Source organism: Pelophylax lessonae (genome assembly GCF_965119305.1).
Source record: "Pelophylax lessonae genome assembly, chromosome: 3".
Classification (NCBI taxonomy): Eukaryota; Metazoa; Chordata; class Amphibia; order Anura; family Ranidae; genus Pelophylax; species Pelophylax lessonae.
In genome coordinates, this window is record NC_138770.1 from 103,032,321 (window position 1) to 103,054,189 (window position 21,869).

General features: G+C 42.5%; 1 protein-coding gene across 1 annotated transcript in view; it reads left to right on the plus strand.

Annotated features, from left to right (window-relative positions):
• LOC309551807 (NACHT, LRR and PYD domains-containing protein 3-like) overlaps positions 1-21,869 on the plus strand; it is a gene marked incomplete at its 5' end in the record, with an annotated part of 111,959 nt that overhangs the window by 47,744 nt on the left and 42,346 nt on the right. The window contains 2 exons of the mRNA XM_082252503.1: positions 21-185; positions 12,640-12,804. Of these exons, the coding sequence (XP_082108629.1) occupies positions 21-185; positions 12,640-12,804 (330 nt within the window). The remainder of the gene's footprint in view (positions 1-20; positions 186-12,639; positions 12,805-21,869) is intronic.

Sequence of the window (21,869 nt, forward strand, 5' to 3'; positions counted from 1 at the left end):
GGTATTATTCTCTCCTTCAGTTTGGAAGATAATGACCTGATAAACATTTCCTGCCCCCACCTGGCATCTGCAATAAGAAATAATAAGACACTGAGGACACTGATGCTGTCTGCAAACAATCTGGAGGGTCCTCATTTCAGTGATCTGATGACCGCTCTGACAACAAGCCGCATAGAGGAATTACAGTGAGTATAACAGAACTGACAGGGACAATTAGTATCAAAAAGTAAGGGTCCCAACACTGAACCTTGGGGTACACCACTAATAACCTTAGACTATTCAGAGTTTGAACTCATCTATGTGGTCTTTTAATTAACTCTCCAGTATCTGCCCGACTATAGATGTTAAACTAACAGTACTAAACTAGTTACTTGGTAAAGACTTTGATCCCTTTTTAACCACTTAAGCCCCGGAAGATTTTACCCCCTTCCTGACCAGGGCCTATTTTGCGATTCGGCACTGCGTGAATTTAACGGACAATTGCGCGGTCGTGTAACGCTGTACCCAAATGAAATTGACGTCCTTTTTTTCCCACAAACAGAGCTTTCTTTTGGTGGTATTTGATCACCTGTGCGATTTTTTGATCATGCGCTATAAACAAAAAAAGAGCGTCAATTTAGCAAAAATAACAATATTTTTCACATTTTTTTATATGAAATTCCCCCCAAAAAAATGTAAAAATCAAAATTTTTTAACTTTTTTGGCCAATTTGTTTTATGCTACATATGTTTGGTAAAAAAAATTGCAAAAAGCGTTTTTTGATTGGTTTGTGCAAACGTTATCGCGTTTACTAACAAAGGGAAAGATTTTTGTCATTTTTGTTGTTTTTTTTAACGCGTAATGGCGGCGATCTGCGATTTTTTTTGCGGTACTGCGACATTGCGGCGGACAGATCGGACCCTTGACTGACATTTGACACTTTTGGGGTTACCAGTGACATTTCTACAGTAATCAGTGCTATACATATGCACTGTTACTGTAAAATTACACTGGCAGTGAAGGGGTTAACTTTTTTTTGAGAGGGAGAGGTTATGTGTGTCCCTAGGGGCGTGATTCTAACTGTGATTGGCTGTGGCTTGAGGTGTATGAACAGTGATCAACGGTCCTACATAGTAGAACCGTATGATCACTGTTTCTACACAGGGGAGAATGACAGGCGGCTTGTTTACATCAGCCGCCTGCCTTTCTCCCTCTGCACCGACGATCGCCAAGTGACCGGCGGACATCGGGTACGCTGGTCACACGCGCGGGGGGGTCCGTGACCGCGCAGGAGCGCGCCTCCGGGGGCGCGCGCTCGCTCCCTAGACCCTCACAGGCTAGCGACGTAGTACTACGTCGCTCTGCCTGTGAGGGGCTGACTGCAGGCGTAAATAGTCGTGCGGCAGTCGGCAAGTGGTTAAATATAGGCACCACATTGGCCCTACGCCAATCCAGTGGTACTATTCCAGTCATTAAAGAGTCCCTAAAAATTAGAAATCATGGCTTTGAAATGACAGCCCAATTCTTTTACGTCTTATGGATGTATGCCATCTGGTCCAGGTGTTTTATCCACCTTTATTCTGTCTAAATATGTCTGGACCATATCAGTTTTGAGCCACTGTGAATCATTTGGGGCTGTGTCTATATCATCCCTATTATGGATATGAGCTCCCCAATGCTCCTTTGTATACACAGAGCTGAAGAAAATATTTAATAAATTTGCCTTCTCTTTGTCCCCAGTCACCCACTCTAGATTATTTTGTAAAGGGCCTACATGCTCAGACCTGACCTTTTTACTATTAATATGGGGTTTTACCTACTATCTTTTGCAATCTGTCGTTCCTTTTGAATTTTTGCATGCTTGATTACCTTTTTACATATTCTGTTACATTCTATGTAACGTTTAAATGGATGATAGTGTTCCTTAATTTTTATATTTTTTAAAAGCTCTTTTCTTATTATTTATCTTATACACTGCTAAAAAAAAAATAAAAGGAACACTTTTTAATCAGAGTATACTGTAGCATCAAGTAAATTCTGGGATCAATTCTTGGGATCTTGATCTGGTCAGTAAAGTAGAAGAGGGGGTTATTCATCCTTTTCCGCTGCTTTGGTGTTAATTAAATTAATAACAGGTGCTCTAGATGGGCAACAATTAGGAATGGTTTTACAGGTGAAGGCCACTGACATTTTTTTCTTCAATCATCTTTTCTGACTATTTTTAACTAGTTTTGCATTTGGATAGGGTCAGTGTCACTACTGGTAACATGAGGCGATACCTGGATCCTATAGAGGTTGCATAGGCAGTCCAACCCCTCCAGTATGGCACATTGATGAGTGCCATTGCCAGAAGGTTTGCTGTATCTCCCAGCACAATCTCAAGAGCAAGAAGGAGATTTCAGGAGATAGGCAGTTACTCTAGAAGCGCTGGACAGGGCTGTAGTAGTTCCTTAACCCATCAGCTGGAACTGGTATCTGCTCCTTTGTGCAAGGAGGAGCAGGATGAGCACTGCCAGAGTCCTACAAAATGACCTCCAGCTGGCCACTGGTATGAATGTCTCTGACCAAACAATCAGAAACAGACTTCATGAGGGTGGCCTGAGGGCCTGACGTCCTCTAGTAGGCCCTGTGCTCACTGCCCAGCACCATGGAGCTCGATTGGCATTTGCCATTGAACACCAGAATTGACAGGTCCACCACTGGCGCCCTGTGCTTTTTACAGATGAGAGGAGGTTTACCCTGAGCACATGTGACAGACATGAAAGGGTCTGGAGAAGCCGTGGAGAACGTTATGCTGCCTGTAACATCATTCAGCATAACCGATTTGGTGGTGGGTCAGTGATGGTCTGGGAAGGCACATTCATGGAGGGACGCACAGACCTCTACAGGCTAGGCAATGGCACCCTGATTGTAATTAGGTATGTGGATGAAATCTTTGGACCCATTGTCAGACCCTACGCTGGTGCAGTGGGTCCTGGGTTCCTACTGGTGCAGTACAATTCCCAGCCTCATGTTGCGAGAGTATGCAGCCAGTTCCTGAAGGATGAAGGAATTGATGCCATTGAATGGCCCCCATGCTTGCTGACCTAAATCCAACGGAACATCTCTGTGACATTATGTTTCAGTCCATTCGACGCCACCAGGTTGCACCTCAGTCTGTTCAGTAGCTCAGTGATGCCCTGGTCCAGATCTGGGAGGAAATACCCCAGGACACCATCCGTCGTCTCATTAGGAGCATGCCCCGATGTTGTCAGGCATGCATACAAGCTCGTGGGGCCATACAAACTACTGAGTACAATTTTGAGTTGCTGCAATGAAATTCACAAAATGGACTAGCCTGCTGCATAAGATCTGATGTGTTTCAAAGTGTTCCTTCAGTTTTTTTGAGTAGTGCATTTATTATATATCTCATTGGATACCAAAATCCCACAGGATTTGGTCAGTCATATTGACACAGAAGTCTTTACAAATGTTGTTTTTGCATTATAAAGTGTGCCTGCAGTGTACGAGTTAGGAAGGAACAGCCATGCTGGGTAGGGAACAGGAAAAGCATTAGTGAGAGAGGTACCTGCCGAAAAGGGAAAGAGTATGTGGTCCTTTTCAGGGTGTCTCCCCCTGTCAGCCATCTGAAGCAGTCTCTCACTGGTAACCAGATATCTACAATATTGCAGCCCCTTCCAAGGAAAGTCCTTCTCTGGCATTCTGTGGTATGAAAGTGTCTTGTGGATAAACAGTGCCCTCTTCTATCGGAAGAAGTGTATGACATGCAACTGTATGTGTTTACTTAAAGCGCAGTTTCCGGCCTGAAAAAAAAAAAAAAAAAAAAAAAAAAAAAAAAATTAGATAAAAAAAACCCCGGGACAGTCAGGGCTAGTGCATTTCAGCAATGATAGCCTCTGAACTGTCCCCGGGTTCACTTACCTTTTAGAAGAAATACTTACCTTGAAAATGTCTTGTCCAGCGTTGCCATCTCAGGTGTGGGCAGCTGAAGCCAGGGTGTCCTCTTCGCGTCCTCTTCAGTCCCAGAATGCTCTGCACCGGCCCCGCCGTCACTTTCGGGGCAGGAGCATCATCCCTGCACAGCTTCTGGGCATGCCCAGAAGCCGTTTAGCAGGGAATGACGTGTCTGCGCCGGAAGTGACGAGTGGGGCCGGTGCAGGCGCATTGATTCCTGGGAACGATGACGTTCAGCTCCCAGGAGTCAACGCATGAAGGAAGTGACAGCAGCGGCTGTGTCTGCAGAGGGAGGAAGAGGAAGTAAGGTAAGTATATTTTCTTTAAAAACAAGGTAAGTGAATAAAAAATAAAAAAATAACTATCCAATTGTTTTACAGGTCATTAAAAGCAAGCGGACAGGGTAAAAACTATTTTCAGGGTGGAACTTTGCTTTAATGCTTGGGTTCACCGATTGGGTCCTGATTGGTTGACGACACTTGGTGTCGTCAACAGGATGTCAGATCCATCATCCTCAGTGATAGGAGTGGTGAGAGGGAATTTAATGGTACATTATAGAGCCACACTGGTGTTAATCCCAAAATGTAATGGCATCACTATTCCCCTGACAGACTGGGCATAATGTTTGGAAAGGTCTGCACGCATGTTCCAGATCCCTGCAGCATAACTTTCTGATTTAGCTATCAATTTCATGGAAGGGGGTGCCCATTGAGCAGTGTTATCCTTGCCTGAGATGGAGAAAGACACTGTAAAAGCCTTAGTGGCTCACATGGAAATTGGGAATATGGCGACAATAACTCCCTTGTAAATATCTGCAATAAATTATTTACACAGAATCTGCAAGGTAAACAATGGCCAATCAGAAGCCTGCAAAATAAAGATGGGCATGTCTGCTCTACCATACTGGATCATGATCAGGTGATCCGCGATCAATTTACTTCTAGGGTCTGGTCTGCACAGCGTAAATGGACCTTGAAGGATCATGTGACGACTCAAAATGTAGAGAAAATCACCAGCATTGTGCAGGAGGACATAGAACAGGATCGAGAGGATGAAGAATCTTGGGTAAGAGCTGCCAAGACTGTGTAATCTATGGCAATGGACCACAAGACAGCTCCCTCTCCGTAGTCTGTGGTAAAGGAAGCTATCAAGAGTCCGTTACCATGATTGGGCAGGGGGTGAAACCTGTTAAACAGGAAGTCACCTAGTTGCTGCATGGGAATTGCTCCACCAGAAGTCACAGCATGGATCGAATTTATTGGTATTGCCTCAAAAATGTTCACACCTCAAATAAAAGAATCATGGGGTAAGAGAGCAAGCTGCAAAAAGTATAAACCAACAAAAAGGACTGTGCTCAGTGCCCACGGTGGTCACTGTGATGGGAGCGATAGGCAGGACAGAATCACATCGATAGGGTCTAAAGGAGGTAAAAGTGTTAACAGTTTATTGTATTATATTGGATAAAACCTGAGCTAAGGGAAAACAGCCAACAATACCACTGCATGGAATCCCTGGGCATGGAAGAGAAGGTCATTCAGCGCCGCGGATAGGGCTGATGGAGGGGCGCCAAAACAAAAGCCTCGATGGATGTTGTGTGGCCTCTTGGGAGACCAGACGGAGCACAGAACGCAGTGCGCTCAGGTGACGTCACGGCCAGCCAGCGAGCGGAAGCAGGAAAAGCCAAGGCAAGCCTCGGGGGATCAGCGTGGAGCACAGGCTGGGTCAGTTGCCGTAATGACACGTTTCACGAACATCTGCTTTATCAAGGACTTATGGATGTGTTTCTGTCCTGTATTTCACTCCCATCACAGTGACCACCGTGGACGATGAGCGCAGTCCTTTTTGTTTGTTTATGTTTACACCTTTGCACCACCCAAAGTGCATACTGACAGCTGCATAGATTAGCCCAGGTCGCTCCACCACTCCACCTGTAGTCTGCATCTAGCGCTTGGTATATATGTGTGAAAGCTGCAGGAAGTACTTTGTTCACTCCTTAACTTAGAGCTATGGTGACTGTTTCTTGTCCAGTTTTAACAGCAGAATGATAGGCCAGAGTGCTGTGTGATTGATACTGGATCTGAGGTAGCTACTATGGACTACTATAGACTTTTATCAACAACATTACAAATAGTATGAGACTTTGGACTCTCCTAAAATAGCATTGGAGGCTACGAAAAAGTTACAAACCCCTGTGGTAGGGGTCACCTGGATGATAGTTTAAATGTTCGAACAAACATTTGATCTTTCCAGAGGTTCTGGTTGTTTTAGACATGAATATGCTACAGGAACTGAATATACTTCAGGTACTGCCGGGCACCTTTTTGAGATCAAAGCAGTATTCTGGTACTCTGTGGGAATAGAATCAGAATACAAATGCTGGAATCTTTCCTGGAATGCAAGCAGGAGGCTCCATTTAATGTGCAGGCCCCAGACCCACTCCTCTTGCATCTAATGTTGTCCAGAAGGTGCAATATATGGAGTGGCAACAGGCGCAACAAGGATCCAATGTGATAACTTGTGCCATGCAGTTGCAGCATGCATAAGAAACAATTTCAGTCCCTTCTTCTAAACCTTTGTGTCAAATGTGTTTCCAGTGCATAAACAGAAATTGACCTACGCGGCAATGGGAAACCGCCAAGAGATTCTCCAGGTTCAACAGTTTGGAACATGCCACTTAGGAAAAATCCTACAGGAAGCAAACTTGAAGCCAAATGGGAGTCAAGCCTATATCATAATGGACAGCACCAACATTCCATGGTGAAGTGTGGAAATGTAGGAGCAAAGTGGGATTTGCAAGCCATTGCACTGAGGTCTGCTCTGATCTGGTGTGCTCAATGCAGACTCTTTTCCAGCATAAGCTACCAATCACCTGGGTTCAGATGAAATGCCCCCTGCAATTGAAGCCTTGTGTAAATGGTATATGTATATGATTCCGTGAGGAAGTCATGTGATTGAGTGATGATACACTTAGGGCCAGGCCAGATACATTTGGTAGCTGCAGGATTGGACATGCAGCAGCTGGAAGTTTGATAGATCCTGAGTGACTGTTTTTATTACATGCAATTGCCATTAAAGTAAATGTGAGTGCATTTCTTAATACATTTGTGAACAATTTTAAATACTACACTATGGTGGCTCCTGTGTGCCTCTGAGTTACTTTGTAGTGATACACAAGGGATGCAAGCGGAGTCCTTAAAGGCACAACAGCACAATTATAAAGCAGATGGGACAAGTAGAGTACCTCTCAAAACCTGAGGGTCCACCATTGACACCATTGAGTGGGGAAGGCACATAGAGACCTATATTTGCACAATAGGTCAATATATGAAGGTGAGAGTGTGGCGGTGTTCACCATCACTGGAATTTAAGGACAGATGGGTGATGGTTTGGATTGCTTCATATTTGTCAGCAATGTCTCTATGTAGAAATATTAAGATTTTATTCCCTGTACAGTATGAGGTCCCTGACCAGGAAGTACAACTCCTAATATGGTCATTCCAGGAAGTTCAATGAGGAGACTGACTGTCTAACAATGTTGCTTTTGTCTGAGGTGGCTTTCCATTCACCTATTGTCGGGTGTGCTAATGAACTCACCTGTTGTCTGCTAAGGGATGTATTGACACTCAGAGTAATGTGTATTGGGGGCTCGTTATGGAACCATTGTTCTGTGTCTGGCTATTGTGTACATTGATTGCTCCCTGGGGGTTTCTGTCTCATTACACATAACAGTCCTTCTAATCAAGCTATCGGACCAATCCCTGCTGACTCGTTTTCAAGTCCTCATTTGCATGTCTAAGGAGGACCTGAAGGAGAACGGCATGTACTTTGCAATTGACCAATGCGAAAGCGGTTGTTGGGGGCAGGATGTTCCAAATTCTGTATATAAGTGTGTTGTGTACTTCCAATAAATGTTTTCCTGTTTGAACTTACATACAGCCTGCCTGGTGTTTGTTCTAATGGATTCCGAACGGCACATAGCTGTAGTTCGGATCCCGGAGCCTTGGTTGACCGAACCATCAGACGTTGCGATCTGCAAGCTGACTCACTAGAAGCAGAGGAGTGTCGGGAGAGCGGAAGCGAGCGAGCAAGGGTCTCGTCACAGAGAGCACATCCAAAAACTCGTTGAGTGGTGGAACATAGAGTGTGGAAGAGTTTTTGATTGCAACACTGGGCATTTGGAATCACTATCCTGTATATTATGCATGGATTGATACAAAAAGTGGATACAATCATTTGGACTTTGTTTTTTGGAGTATTGCTTTGCAGCACTGGGCACAAGAAAATACTATCCTGTGTATGCATGATTGACACAAAAAGTAGATATGATTATTTGGACTTGGTCTTTTTGGCACTTATGGTTATATGTGCACGAAATTAAGATTATCATTTGATGTTAAATATTATGTGTAGTTTTATGTGCAATTGTATATTTTGAGATACACAAGATGCATTAGGAAGTAGTTGTTTAATAGTCTTAAATGGTTTGTAATTAATCAGCAGCATTTTTATACATATTTCTTTTGGTGGTGACTTTCACTAGGTAGTTTACAGCAGCTGAAATTGATTATACACATTTTGGTCAATAGTGTAATTCCTGGCAGTACGAAAGTGTTTTGGATTTGATTGATTTGCTTGTGGAATAGGTGTATCCCTCCTCTTCCTCTGGTAGAGGCATTGACCAGGAGATGCTGACCATCCTGTTGTAATTGGATAGCCCCTTAATTCTTCGGATTATGCAACTTGAAATGTTTGTCCTTTGTGCACTGTTGCATCCAGACACAGAAAACAGTCCTGGAGCTTTGTTTTTGATGTTTTATTAAGGGGATAATAACTTGAATGGGGATAGGAGTTATGGGATCCTCAAACTTGACAGTAACACAAAACCCCAGGAACAACTTCCTCCTTATATACAGCTCTACTTGATCCCCCTGCACAACTTGACTTGATTCTCTGTATAGCTCCAATTGATTTACTTATTTTAAAAGCCAACAGCCTCTGTTATATTAGCAACAGCCCCTTACAGGCTAGGAACTCTAAATCCTTTTAGAAAAGTAGCACATTTGTTGTGAACTGCATCCTGGAGTACCTCTAACTCCCTTGTAGACAGTGGTCCCAGCTCCACTTCTGCAGGAAATGCAAGCCCACCTGGCTGCTTCTTCACCAGTGTACCCGACTGACCCTCTTCACCCATCTTCCCAGCTGTCCCACTGGAGATCTCCCAGGACAAGGTTTGATCAAGACTTAGGCACACCGCTGTCTTCAAGAGAGACCTGTTACATGTAGCAGGCTCTCCCCTTGTCAGTCCCTGCACCATGCTGTTGTACTCATCTGTCCTTTCCTTGCTCCTGCTGCCTCTCAGGAAAGCCTCCTTCCAACTTCTCCTGTCGTAGGATCCTTCCAGGCCAGTACCTGAGCCCCAGCCCCAGGCAAAGAACCCCGCCCCCAGACTAGGGGGTTAGCCTCAAGGGCCACTGGCAGCCTCCTGACAGACTCATGTCTATTTAGGGGCTCACTTAGTCCCCTGCCAGGCCCACCTATTGGGGATTGGCTAAAGGCCCCCTAAATATGCAGAACAGCCTCTCCTTGCCACCACCCTCTAGTTTCCAGAACATTTTTCAACATTCTAGAACCAGGGGGAGGCACCAGAAAGCTATTTGTATGAGTTATGCTGCCCTGAACCCTAATACCCCTGACTCAAATACAGACTCACAGGATTAATCATGAGTCAGGGTAAAATGTGCCTACTCTCACATGAGTAGCACACATTAGAGGGTGCTACACTTGTAAAGAAAAAAAAAAGAAGAAGAAAATTATTTAATAGAAGTACCTGAAATAACCCCTTAGCCTAATTTTCATACTAACCCTGCCTGTAATCCTGGCACTGAGCCTTCCTGTAACTCTAAGCCTTCATATGACCGTAACACTGACCTTCACACTAACGCTAACCCTCCCTAAAATCCTAATGATAACCCTTCCTGTTATTCTAACCCTCATAAGCCTAACATTAACCCTTCCAAAACCTCAGCCTTAATACTAACTATTTCTGTGATCTTACCTAATATAAATATAGCTCCTTATTTGTATGCCATATACAGTATCTCACAAAAGTGAGTACACCCCTCACATTTTTGTAAATATTTTATTATATATTTTCATGTGACAACACTGAAGATATTACACTTTGCTACAATGTAAAGTAGTGTATGTACAGCTTGTATAACAGTGTAAATTTGCTGTCCCCTCAAAATAACTCAACACACAGCTATTAATGTCTAATCCGCTGGCAACAAAAGTGAGTACACCCCTAAGTGAAAATGTCCAAATTGGGCCCAATTAGCCATTTTCCCTCCCCGTTGTCATGTGACTCGTTAGAGTTACAAGGTCTCAGGAGTGAATGGGGAGCAGGTGTGTTACATTTGGTGTTATCGCTCTCACTCTCTTATACTGGTCACTGGAAGTTCAACATGGCACCTTATGGCAACAAACTCTGAGGATCTGAAAAAAAGAATTGTTGCCCTACATGAAGATGACCTAGGCTATAAGATTGTCAAGACCCTGAAACTGAGCTGCAGCACAGTGGCCAAGACCATAAGTGGGGGCAGGACAGGTTCCACTCAGAACAGGCCTACATTACATTGTAGCAAAGTGTAATTTCTTCAGTGTTGTCACATGAAAAGATAAAATAAAATATTTACAAAAATGTGAGGGGTGTACTCAGTTTTGTGAGATACTGTACCTCTCCTGTGCCAGGATCTTCTAGACAAACCCCTCTTGAAAAAATATCTCCATAATCCATTGTTTTGAAGCAACAGAAACTATTTTTATAAAGATGAACCACCAGATTTAGGTGACCTTTACAATACTTAAAGCTAATCCATAGGCAAAATTGGAAGCCCATCAATGCTTCCCACCCAAAGAAATGCCAAATTTAACTTATCTGAATCCACTTTCATGGGACCCCTCATGGCATCTCTTCTGGGAGTGAACAACTTTGATTCATTTGCTGCAGTTTGGACCTGCTACTGCCGGATTTTGTTCTTCGTAGCATTACCACCGATTGGTGGAGTTTTCAAGTTCAATGTAGAGCCAATGGGAAGTATCACCAGGCTGTAATGTGGGCATCTGAAGGAAGTCCCTCCTACAGTTTAGTAAAAAAAAGATTCAAGACATAACACACCATGTGACCATGGATTTAGGAAAGGGGCATTTGGATTTTTCAATTTGCTGCAGTAATTAGCAGGGGTTGGGAAGTATTTTTGTTGGGGATCTCTGGAAAAAAACTCTCTTTATCCCACATTTATTTTTTAATTTGCTGCACCTTAACCACTTGCCGACCGCCGTCAGTATATTTACTGCAGCAGTCGGCCGCTCCTGGGCAAACCGACGTAGTACGTAGTACTCGCCCAGGAGCCTGTAGGGGGGGAGCGCGTGCCGCCGGAGGCACGCTCCTGCCCCCCACTCGTTCATGGGCATCCCCGCACGTGTGACCGGCAGCTCTGATGTCCGCCGGCCACTCGCAATCTTGCTCAGGAGAGGGAGAAAGGCAGACGGCTGATGTAAACACAGCCGTCTGTCAGTCTCCCTTAGATCATGACAGAGGCTATGCGATCCTGCTCTGTAGGATCGTATGTCTCTGTTATGATCTAACAAGCCACGCCCCCTGACAGTTAGAATCATGCCCCTAGGAATACATTTAACCCACTTATCACCAATAAAGTTAACCCCTTCCCTACTAGTGTCATTTTTACAGTAACAGTGCATATTTTTAGCACCGATTACTGTAGTAATGTCACTGGTACCCCCAAAAGTGTCAAAAATGTCAGTCAAGGGTCTGATCTGTCCGCCGCAATGTCGCAGTCCCGCAAAAAAAAAATCGCAGATCGCCACCATTACTAGTTAAAAAAAAAAAAAACAATAAAAATTACATAAATCTTTCCCGTAGTTAGTAAACGCAATAAAGTTTGCGCAAACCAATCAAAATACGCTTATTGCGATTTTTTTTTTACCAAAAAATATGTAGCAGAAAACCATTTGGCCTAAAATGTTTTAAAAATTTTGATTTTTACATTTTTTTGGGGGAATTTCATATAAAAAAATGTGAAAAATATTGTTATTTTTTCAAAATTGTCGCTGTTTTTTTGTTTATAGCGCAAAAAATAAAAATCTCACAGGTGATCAAATACCACCAAAAGAAAGCTCTGTTTGTGGGAAAAAGAGGACATCAATTTTGCTTGGGTACAGCGTCGCATGACCGCACAATTGTCCGTTTAAGTCACGCAGTGCCGAATCACAAAATAGGGCCTAGTCTTTGAGCAGCCAAATCCTCCGGGGCTTACATGGTTAATCCAGTAGTAACAGCTCATTAAGGTGACTAACTGCCAACAGAGATGAAAACAAGGAATGAACAAAACATTTGGTGGTAGGTTGCCTTAATCCATTTAATGTTTTCAAAAATGGTTGAAATAAACTTAAAAATTGCCATGTTTGTGGCCAGCATTATTGTGTCCATTTTGAGGTGGTCTGATATACTCACAAACTATAATGATAAAGGAGTTATACCATTTTATGAATTTGTGTTGTTAGGAAAAAAAATATTGGACAATTGGATTTGTATTTAGGGGTATTCATCTTCTATTCATGTAACAGATTTTAAACATCTTTTTTGATGTAAATAATTTTACACCATTTTTTAACATTGTTTTTCAGTTTGAATGGTAATAACCTGACAGACAGGTCCTGCCCCCACCTGGCATCTGGAATAAGAAATAACCAGACACTGAGGATACTGAATCTTTCTGATAACAATCTGGAGGGTCCTCATTTCAGTGATCTGATGGCAGCTGTGGCAACAAGCCAGATAGAGGCATTGGAGTGAGTATAACAGGACTAACCGAAATAATAATATTCAGGGATACCTACACTGCCTTGCGAAAATATTCGGCCCCCTTGAACTTTTTGACCTTTTGCCACATTTCAGGCTTCAAACATAAAGATATAAAATTGTAATTTTTTGTAAAGAATCAACAAGTGGGACACAATCATGAAGTGGAACGAAATTTATTATATAGTTCAAACTTTAACAAATAAAAAACTGAAAAATTGGGCGTGCAAAATTATTCAGCCCCCTTAAGTTAATACTTTGTAGCGCCACCTTTTGCTGCGATTACAGCTGTAAGTCGCTTGGGGTATGTCTCTATCAGTTTTGCACATCGAGAGACTGAAATTTTTGCCCATTCCTCCTTGCAAAGCAGCTCGAGCTCAGTGAGTTTGGATGGAGAGCGTTTGTGAACAGCAGTTTTCAGTTCTTTCCACAGATTCTTGATTGGATTCAGGTCTGGACTTTGACTTGGCCATTCTAACACCTGGATATGTTTATTTGTGAACCATTCCATTGTAGATTTTACTTTATGTTTTGGATCATTGTCTTGTTGGAAGACAAATCTCTGTCCCAGTCTCAGGTCTTTTGCAGACTCCATCAGGTTTTCTTCCAGAATGGTCCTGTATTTGGCTCCATCCATCTTCCCATCAATTTTAACCATCTTCCCTGTCCCTGCTGAAGAAAAGCAGGCCCAAACCATGATGCTGCCACCACCATGTTTGACAGTGGGGATGGTGTGTTCAGGGTGATGAGCTGTGTTGCTTTTACGCCAAACATAACGTTTTGCATTGATAATAGAAAGAAATAAACCTATGCGCTGCCAAAGGAAAAAAGGAAGCAGATCACTTGGAGGAGAAGAAAAATCTGAAATGGAGCACCAGAGACCTACAGCCAATAGTGTAGTGTCACCACATACAATAAAGACAATGATTAAAGTAATAAAATCAGCGCAGGTACTCTATAATTGGTGAACCATCACTATAAGCAACTCGCTTAGAAAATACACAATATAAGATAATCAATCTGTGTAAATCATATTAAACATATGTGAAGAAAAAATAGCATAGGTGATCAGCGTGAAGATATAAAATTCGTGAACCCAAACTCAATGCAAATGAAGAGTAAGGAAAATAGTGAATTCCTCCAATATTAAGTGCTCAATAATAATCACTAGAAGGACACTAAAAATGGTGTCTACAAAAGTGTAGTGAAAAAGAAAAAAAACAAAATTTGGTCAAAAGTGAAAGTGCCCTATGAAGAGTGAACCACTGTACTTCCTCATAGACGATAAACAGAAAATGCAGTGACACAATGATGATAAGTGAGGGGTATCAAACAGTGAAAACACAAAATAATAAAAAATTATATAAGGCAAAAAATGTCCTCTGAAGAGTGAACCACTGTCAACTCTTCAATTAAAATATTCAAAATATAAAGGTGACGTGGTAGATAATATTATCACAAGGTGAAACATGCATTGGAAGTTCAATAAAAAAGTCCAAAATTCCCAAACTGAATAATAATCGGTGTAAAATGAAAAATATTTCCGGTGATTCCCAGTGCAATTCTTTAGTGAGCTGAGATATCAAAAGGAATGAGTGTAATGGCCGCTCACCTCCACTAACACTCGTTAGAGCGTTTCAGGTATCGCTTGTCAACCTGCAGACCTTTTAGGGGTGTCTCCTCTAGATCATGGGTGTCTTGCAGTCCCAATCACCAAATGGACCTCAGATAGGGGATAATTGCTACCAGGGTTGTAGTACTCATATGCCAAAAAAATTGGGAGAGGAACCCATGGTGCAGTACAGTAAACCCCCCTCCATTGCGGGGGTTACGTTCCGGACCCAGCCGCGAAAAGTGAAAATCCGCAAAATAGAAAAACCCTATTAAAATGCATTGTGGGCATGTTTTTTTTACTGTCACTGTACGTGTAAAAGCATTTTAAGGTCTTTAAACACACTTTTAAAACAATAGAAACTCATTTAAACACATAAAAGATACTGAGAGACATAGCAAGAGCTATGGAAAACACAAAAATATTTCATTTTTAATGATTTATATAGTAAAATAACATTACAAAAAAAAACGCAATATACCGGGACCGCAAACACTGAACCGCGATGGAGCGGGGGTTTACTGTATTTCCAACAATTTAATAAGGATGAGTAAAAGTATTGCACTTACATCAAAGATGAACAAACAGCGCCTTAGAACAACATTCAAAACCGCCAATGCGGTCACAGCATTCATTCTCACAAACGACTTCCTACTTCCGGTCACGGCCGTCGACCTGGAAGTGACGTCACCACGGCGCCCCGACGCGTTGCGTCACAGAAACATGTGATAAAGTTGATAAAGTCACATGTTTTTGTGACGCAACGCGTCGGGACGCCATGGTGACGTCACTTCCAGGTCGATGGCCCGGAGGATTTGGCTGCTCAAAGACCAGGGCCTATTTTGCGATTCGGCACTGCGTGACTTTAACGGACAAATGCGCGGTCGTGCAACGCTGTACCCCAATGAAATTGACGACCTTTTTGTCCCACAAACAGAGCTTTCTTTTGGTGGTATTTGATCACCTGTGCGATTTTTACTTTTTGCGCTATAAACAAAAAAAGAGCGACAATTTTGAAAAACAATATTTTTCACATTTTTTTATATGAAATTCTCAAAAAAAAAAAAATGTAAAAATCTAAATTTTTTAACATTTTAGGCCAATTTGTTTTCTGCTACATATTTTGATTGGCTTGCGCAAAAGTTTTTGCGTTTACTAACTACGGGAAAGATTTATGTCATTTTTATTGTTTTTTTTTTTAACTAGTAATGGTTGCGATCTGCGATTTTTTTTTTCCGGGACTGCGACATTGCGGCGGACAGATCGGACCCCTGACTGACATTTTTGACACTTTTGGGAGTACCAGTGACATTACTACAGTAATCAGTGATATAAATATGCACTGTTACTGTAAAAATGACACTGGCAGGGAAGGGGTTAACTTTATTAGTGATCAAGGGGTTAAGTGTGTCCCTAGGGGCGTGATTCTAACTGTCAAGGGGCGTGGCTTGTGATGTAACCACAGAGACATACGATCCTACATATCAGGATCGTATAGTCTCTGCAGTTACACCAGGTAGAATGACAAGCGACTTTGTTTACATTAGCCGCTTGCCTTTCCCCCTCTCCAGCGCGGGAGATCGCGTGTGACCGGCGGACATCGGAGCCGCTGGTCACTCGCACGGGGATGTCAGGGAAAGAGCAGGGGCGGTAGCGCTCGCCCCCGGTGGCGCACGCTCGCCCCCTAGAGGCTTGTGGGCGAGTGATGTACCGGTACGTCACTTTGCCTAGGAGGGGCTGACCGCCGCAGTATATGTACTTGCGGCGGTCGGCAAGTGGTTAACATAAAATGCTTATAAAAACAAAATAAAAGGCATTTAAAAATACAAGGCTGAGGGGTCATTGTCAGCATTCCAACAATACAAAGAATGCAATAAAAATGTAAGAGCGCAATCAGGGCAGCAAAAAGGCACATAGCAGAGAAGAGTAAAAAAAATAAAAAAATAAACCCAATAAATTCTTTAAATATATAAACAGTAAGAGTGAGGCCAGAACATATTGGCTCCATAAAGGTTGAAAGGGAATTGGTTTACAAAAGACAAAGAGAAGGCAAAGGTTTTAAATGCATTCTTCACCTCAGTTTTCACAAAGGAAACAGGAGGATATACAGTAATAATCAGACTGTAATGTAATAAAACAGAATGCACCCTAATGGCTAACAGAAGACAGTATCAGAAATATAATTGAAAAACTTTATAGAAATAACTAAGTCACCAGGATCAGATGGCTTACACCTGAGGGTCCTTAAGGTACTCAGTCAGGTGATAGCTAGACCATTGTTCATCATTTTTATGGACAGATTACTGACTGGAATGGTACCAGATGACTGGAGAAAAGCCAACGTGGTACTAATATTTAAAAAAGGACAGGGATATATCCCCTGGGAACTACAGGCCAGTTAGCCGAACATCAATAGTCTGCAAGCTATTGGAGGGGATGATAAGGGACTATATCCAAGGTTTTAGTAGTAATGAAAATGGTGTCATTAGTAGTAATCATCACGGATGGATACACGAAGAATTGCTCTTGCCAGACCAATCTATTACCCTTCTATGAAGAAGTGAGCTGCCATCTAGATAAAGGAAGGCCTGTGGATGTGGTGTATCTGGATTTTGCAAAGTCATTTGATACAGTTTTTCACAAACATTTACTTTACAAACGGAGGTCTGTCGGCATGGACCATAGGGTGAGTACCTGGATTGAAAACTGGCTACAGGGGTGGGTCCAAAGAGTGGGGATAAATAGAGAGTACTCTGAATAGTCCGGTGTGGTAAGTGGGGTACCCCAAGGATCTGTCCTGGGACTAATTCTGTTTATTGTATTCATAAATGATATAGAGGTTGGTATAAATAACTCAATCTCACTATTTGCTGATGATACAAAGCTAAACAGGTCAATAACTTCTGCTCAGGATGTGGAAAACTTACAAGAAGACCAAAATAAAATAATGGAGTGGGCAACTACATGGCAAATGAGGTTTAATGTTGAAAAATGTATTTGGGTGCTAAAAATACGAATGCAATTTACTCGCTAGGGGGGAGAACCTCTGGGGGAATCTAGGATGGAAAAGGACCGGGGGGTCCTAGTAGATAACAGGCTTTGCAATGGCAAGCTGCTGCAAGCAAATCCAACAGAACATTGGCATGCATTAAAAAGGGGATTTACTCCAGATATAGAATGATAATTCTCTCACTCTACAAGACTCTGGTCTGGCCGCATCTTGAGTATGCAGTCCAGGTCTGGGGACCAGTTCTTAAGAAGGATGTGCTGGAACCGGAGAGAGTCCAGAGAAGGGCAACAAAGCTAATAACGGGACTAGAGATGCTCAGCTATGGGGAAAGACTACAAGCATTGAACTTATTCTCTTTGGAGAGGAGACGCTTGATTGGGGATATTATATGATACGATGTACAGATACCGTACTGGTGACCCTAGCATAGGGAAAAACTTTTCAGTCAAGGGAAATTTAAAAAGATACGTGGCCATTCACTGAAACTGGAAGAGAAGCAGTTTAACCTTAAACTGCATAGAGGGTTCTTTACAGTCAGAGCAGAAAGCAGTGGTGTCAGCAGAGAGCGTCGATAGTTTCAAAAACTATTGGATGGGCACCTTAGCGATCACAATATACATGGGGATACAATGTACTATTGACATAAACACAAGCACGCTTACACGCCACAGGTTGAACTGGATAGACTGGTGCATTTTTTTCAACCTTACCAACTACGTAACTATCTATTTTTTTTCATGAAAGTAATTTTCATTTAAAGTGATAATAAAGGTTAACTTTTTTATTAAAATCAAAAAGTTGTTATACCAATCAGAGCAGTCCCTACCTCCTCTATGGCAGTCCCCTGCCAGTACTGTCCGCTTCTCCTACCAGGTACCTCCTTAGCAAGCCAGGTGTATGGAGGCACCCATGCACCTTTGTTCTCTAGTCAGGGTGTGTGTCCATAGATGCACACAGTGCTGGTAAGCCACACTCCCCACTCCCTCCTCACAGGAGTTTTACTGGCAGTATGAGGTCCTGTGAGACCAGGAAGTGAGAGGAGAGGTGCTGCAGCCAAGACAACACTAGAGCAGTGACAGGAGCCAGGTAAGTGCTTAGGGATGGGAGTGGTTGGACTAGGTATTGGGAGCTTTGTTCCTTGATGTAAGGAATGCATTTAAGTCTTTGTAAAGCTTATTTTTTTTTACATTTATTTTTTACAGTAAAATAATAAACATGTTGCAGAGAGCAGTCCCTTACCTCCTCTTCTGGAGTCCCCCGCTGGCACTTTCTCCGAGTGCCCCTTTAGCATGCCAGCTGCTGAGGGGGACAGCCATGCGGGTGCTCCACCCCTGCTCCCTCCTCACAGGATTGAATATCAGCAGAAGAAACCAATAGCTCCTGCTTCCATCAGAGACTCCTGTGAATGCAGTAAGAGAGAAGCAGCACTGCTGCACACGGGACAGCGCTGGATTGGATAGAAATATAAACTTCTATGGCAAGATGTTTTTTCAGCATTTTGGCCTTGTTCAGTTCAAACAAAGCCCTTTTCCAGTGGCACCTTACCACTTCCCAAATTGCTAAACTCGTACCCCAATATTCACCATGTATTTCTGTACCTGTGGACAGATAGGCCTAATGTTACATATAATGGGGGTATGCCCCAAGGCTCATAGATTTTGGATACACATTTTCACATAAATATATACAGTTCTGGGCTGTGACATATGCAAGGATCCAATTAAAACTTTTCTGAACAACTCCATCAAATATCCCATGTGCAGCATCAAAATCGAATGACTTTATTTTTATCACCACCAAGCAAATTTTCTTGGAAGTCTCTAGCACTTAGCTTCAGTGGGGTTATTTGTCGAATGAATTGAACTATGGCTAATGAACAAATTATTTGCCAGTTCCTTCAACGCCCACAAGAAATGTTCTCAAAATGTTGTCCCCATGCATATCCTACTTCTTACTAGACCCAAGAGCATTAAACTTGTGGGTACCTTTGTGGCCTATGGGAGAAGGTAACTTACCTACCCCGCACCTTCATCGACCTCACTTCCTTTTCTCATTAATTCCCCCTCTTTTTTCTCCCTTCTCTCTCAGATTTCTTCTAATTGTCTTTTCGTCACATTTTTTTTTTTAATCGTTTCTAAGCTCATAGCTCACCAATCCCTCAGAACACTCCAAAAGTGATGCCTTATTCCAAACAACAAAAAGGGGATAGAGTATCTATCAAATGAACTTACCAGTGTCTAAACAACTTTCGTGGTGTCCTGCAATAAACCAAAAAGACATATTGTACAAAAAAATCAGTAAGCCAAGGAATGAAGATACATACCCTGGTAACTAGGGATGAACTTTGAGTTCAAGTCGAACGACAAGCAAATGTGGCCGTTCGCCGGAAATTCGCACGCCATAATGCAACGCTTGTGACTGGCCAAAGCATGCACCTTGACCTGTATGCGTTGGCCAATCACAACACAATGTCCATGATTGGCCAAAGGCAGAATACCTAGAGCCAATCATGGCTCAGGGGCTAAGTCTACGCCCCACACTATATAAAGGCTGCTTAAACGGCAGCCGTGTGTAGTGTGTTAGGAGTGGAGATTAGGCAGGGTAGTTAGTCGAGTGTGCGGTTTATCTATTAATAGATCAGCCAGTGTAGTAGATATATATATTTATCAGCTATTGCAGGAGATAGTGGAGTAAATATTTTATCAGCTATTGTAGACTATATATCCACCAGTGCAGTATATATATATCAGCCAAGTCCAGTGTATATATCCGCCAGAGCAGTATGTATATATTTATCAGCCATTGCAGTGTAGTGTAGGGCTGATTCTTATGTTACACAGTGTACTGCAGTCAGTTTAGTGCTGTGCTGTGACTGTAGTGGGGCCACGTCTGTGTCTCCCCACTGATGCCATTTTTTATTTCATTGAGATATATATATATATATATATATATATATATATATATATATATATATATATATATATATATATATATACACACACACACACACACATACACACAGTATATATGTGTATTGTGAGCTGGGGAACAGGTAGCAGGTACAAAGCTCCCTGGGATAAGCAGTTTTTCAGGCACAGATACCAAATCCAGTGAGGTAGTGACAAACAGTGCGGTGTTTATTGGTGCTATATACAAGTCTATATACAGGTGCTGTACGCTTTAAGGAAAAACAAGTAGGAGAAATAAGAACAAAACAAAAACCAAGCCATGTCCCGGCACTTACTATACACAATGCAGGCCCTCACTAACAGGCTGAGCAAGCCTACCGCTTGTCAGCTTCCACAGACACAATCTGACAGTTTTACCAACCTTCTGCTCTCCTAGACAAATGTTGTCTGATTTCCCAGGCTGAGAGAGCCCTGGCTGTCTGTCTCAGGTGAGTTTAAATTGGCCTGGGGGAGAGGACCAAGATCCGAACTGGATCATGGATCAGAGATCCCTAAAGGTGTATGAGAGGTGCCTGGGGGATGTATAAACCCCGAACAGGACTTTTCCCGACTCTCTCTGGGACGCTCTGCTACTGCATGTATGTATGTATATATATATATATATATACTGTATATACAAACATACATACATATACACACACACACATATAAAAACTTTTCATTCCAAATAATTGTAATTTTTTTTAGCAGCATCAGGTTCTGTTGCTGCAATATTAGTACTCCCCCTTCTTTGTGGTAGTACATCCTTCTGCGTCAGCAGCGATTTTTTTATTTTTTATTTTTTGCGCAGCAGCACTAATAATGTTAAGGCCATAATTGCTGCTCCCCTTGTGCATCTCAGGCGCTATTCCTTCTTACCCAGACATGGGTGTTTTTTTTGGTGGTGAACCAGCACCAATAATATTAGGGCCATAATTGCTGTACCCCCTTGTGCATCTCAGGCGCCCTTCCTTATGCTCCAGATGTGGGAGTTTTTGTTGTTGGCACACCAGCACCAATAATATTAAGGGCATAATTGCTGTACCCCCTTATGCATCTCAGGCACTCTTCCTTCTGCTCCAGATGTATGTGTTTTTTTGGTCGTGAACCTGCAACATTAATATTAGGGCCATAATTGCTGTACAACCTTGTGCATCTCAGGTGCTCTTCCTTCTGCGCCAGATGTGGATGCTTTTTTTTGGTGGTGAACCAGCACCAATAATATTAAGGCCATAACTGCTGTACCCCCTTGTGCATCTCAGGTGCTCTTCCTTCTCTCCAGACGTGGGTTGTTTTTTTTTTTGGTGATGAACCAGCACCAATAATATTGGGGGCATAATTGCTGTACCCCCTTATGCATCTCAGGCACTCTTCCTTCTGCTCCAGATGTATGTGTTTTTTTGGTCGTGAACCTGCAACATTAATATTAGGGCCATAATTGCTGTACAACCTTGTGCATCTCAGGTGCTCTTCCTTCTGCGCCAG